Here is a 3,127-nt window from a genome sequence, read left to right on the forward strand (position 1 = left end):
CTACGACAAGCATCGAAAAATTAAAAAGAAATAAAATTTATTTTATTATTTTTTATTTATTTTATTATTTATATTTATTTTATTTCTGATCTAGTTTTTGGGTGGAAAGTAATCCAAAGGGAGTCATGCTTGGATAATTTATCGAAAAGTTAAAAAAAAATTTATTTTATTTTTTTTTATTTTTTTTTTATTATTTTATTATTTTATTATTTATATTTATTTCATTTCCGGTCTAATTTTTGGGTGGAAAGTGATCCAAAGGGAGTCAAGATGCTTGGATAATTGTCTCTATGCTGTAACTATTGTGCAGTTTGTAAAGGTCCCTAATTGTTAGATATGTGCGTATGTGTATGTATATATCGCAGAAAATCAAGATTCGAACATCACAACTAGTAATCACAAAGAAACCGTTATATCTTAATATTACATATGCCCAAAAAAAGTATCAAAATGAATAAACTACAAAAAGGGGCTTCCAGTTTGAGTATGGCATTAATCTAAATTTATGGTTACAGATATTGCGCATGGGGGAACGACTCCTAATCCAAGTCCTGAATCGTAGTTATACCTGGTCAGATATATATTCGCTATTACTTCCAAGAGAGATTATGTGATTTTTGTCCTTTCCTGGTATTGAGTGTTTATATCTTGTCTTCCTGTGATATATATTTCCAGCAGAGATATAAAAATTCCACGTTGTTCGTCGTTGGACAATATGGCTGATTTTACTTGAGCACACGAGGATAATGCGTAGTTGAATAGGATTCCGTTATAGCCGAGATGGCTACTACAATGTAGCCGTTGAAAAGACTTAAGCTTCTTCCCAATATTCGTACTCGCGGTACTGCTCGCAGGAGCATGTGTAGCGAGTGTAGCGATTATATCATTCGCTAGCCAAATTCAAGATATGTAATTAGCAAGGATTAACAACGATCCGTATTCGGTAGCACAAGGTTGATCGAAACGATGCGCACTCTACCACGTCTCAGAACGGAATTCGACTTTTGCTTTATGACTAATGGCTTATTGTAGACAGCCTCTTATGTTTGACTGTGATTGGTCAATACGGCTTATGGCTTGCGACTCGACATATGACGTATTGTAAAACGGGCCTAAAAGTTTCTTTCAGGACTATCATGACCAACTCATACGACAAAAATTTAAAGCCTATAATCTGCACCGCTTATAATAAAACCTTCGCAGAAAATTGTTAAAATTGAGATGACGCTAACCAAGGCGATCGGCTTGTAAATCTTACTTTCGATCGGCTACTGGAAGGATCTCATATCCCTCAGTCGCATACCGTTGTCTAATAATTTCTGCAAACTGATATACGCGAGAGAGTTTTACGCTCGAAAGAAAAAGTCGGATCCAAAAAGGAACGTTTCGCGATTACGCACTGATAATTTATTAAACTCGTTTAGGAGCTACTCTTAGATAGGATCATCCTAAGTTGTCTATTCTCTCGGTGCTCGATAGTTTGCACGATATCTCTATTTCTACACTTTCTTCAAAGCACACAGCATCCTATAAGCAATCTTTCTTCTCTCCTTATACATTTAAATAAATTAAAATAGTAGGTAACTGATTATGTAAAAATTGTAAAAAGTTTTAAGCCCAGATACTATGAAATAATCATATTAATTATTAGAAAAAGAAAGTAATTTCATGGAAATAAAAGATTGGCCAGTTACGTCGTTAAAATTGATTTTGCATTGCATTCGTGTCGATGTCGCGCATAAAAATATCGGGAACCTTGCGCGACGAATTCCTTGATCAGATCCCTTAGCTTAATCTATGTGTTCGTTCCTTTATTAATTTTATCAATTTTACCGAAAAAGACTTTGTCGACGCCTTGTATATTCACCTAAAACTGTTGCGAAAACTTGTCTTACACATAATATTACACATAAATTTATCGTTCCGTACGCGTCAGTGTTGACAATATACCACGGTATAAGACGTTAAACGTAACCGTAATTCCACATATTACTGAAAGCAACGGAATGACATAACTTCGATCGCACGAAAGGTGTATGAGCTAAAAGTGAAAGTCGGACTCCTTGATCATTTAGTGAACTTAAGCCGCGTCTACAATGAGACTTAAGACTTAAGATTTAAGAAAATTGACCAATCACAATCGATTATTCTTCTCACATGAGATGAATAATCGAATATAATTAGTCAATTTTCTTAAAGTTTAAGTCTCAAGTCTCATTATAGACAACGTTTTTACGAAAACTATGCCATGTATTCAACGCTGCCGCATGGCGAACGATCAATTTATATAATACACCATTCTCAACGATTCGTCTGTCTTTTGAAAGAATTATAGGTCGCGAGTGTCCTCAGAAAGTAAACCAACACCGCTGATTAGTGTGCCATTATCAAAAATATCGTAAAGTGAGTCATATACAACAAACTTTTCGGAAACTCTAGAAGAAGAAATTGAATTAAAGCCCCAATCAACTTTTGGAAAAGAAGAGAAAAAATTCAATGTCAAACTTAACTTTTCATTTGATTAAAATTTAATTTCCTATTTTTAAAAAAGCGAAACAGTCGTGAGATATTTTATAAATATATTATAGCGGAATGTTTAGAATTGCTTCGGAAATTTTTATACAATTTATATTAATACCTACATGTAAGCGCCAACTGACAAAATAATATGCTGACGAAATTCTCAGAGATCAGATACGGCGCTTCGTGATTTGCGATATGTCTTCACAATGGATAGGAGAAGCGATAATTATCAGCGTGACAATCGTAGTTCACGTACTCGAATTAAATGTGTGTCGCGAATGCATTATATAGTCATAATTTTCTCTACCTATCACTAAAGATAGAATACCATAAAATAACCAATTATGCAACGTCTCGTCCGGATGGATATGTAGTAGCGATCCGTCGCGTTATCCTCAACAGGCAAATTCAAAGCTCAAAAAGCTTCGATCGTCATCTCGCGCTCTATGCCGCGCGAACATAGATACTGAATTTCATTGTTTTCCTGTTGTGCGATTCCTTAACAGACTTTTTCAGTCGTGTGAATTATTTTTCTAATTTTATTCATATTTCGTTTTTTGATATGGGTAAATCGTCTCATAAATCAAGAAAGAGAAGGAGGTCT

The 3,127-nt window shown here is 34.6% G+C and overlaps 1 protein-coding gene across 1 annotated transcript in view; it reads right to left on the reverse strand.

Moving 5' to 3' along the window:
- Positions 1 to 1,443: 1,443 nt before the first annotated feature.
- Positions 1,444 to 3,127, reverse strand: part of LOC105448099 — an 11,680-nt gene continuing 9,996 nt past the window's right edge. The window contains exon 8 of the mRNA XM_011686459.1: positions 1,444 to 1,527. Within this exon, the coding sequence (XP_011684761.1) occupies positions 1,444 to 1,527 (84 nt within the window). The remainder of the gene's footprint in view (positions 1,528 to 3,127) is intronic.

This window comes from Wasmannia auropunctata, unplaced genomic scaffold (genome assembly GCF_000956235.1).
Source record: "Wasmannia auropunctata unplaced genomic scaffold, wasmannia.A_1.0 LD336090.1, whole genome shotgun sequence".
Lineage (NCBI taxonomy): Eukaryota > Metazoa > Arthropoda > Insecta > Hymenoptera > Formicidae > Wasmannia > Wasmannia auropunctata.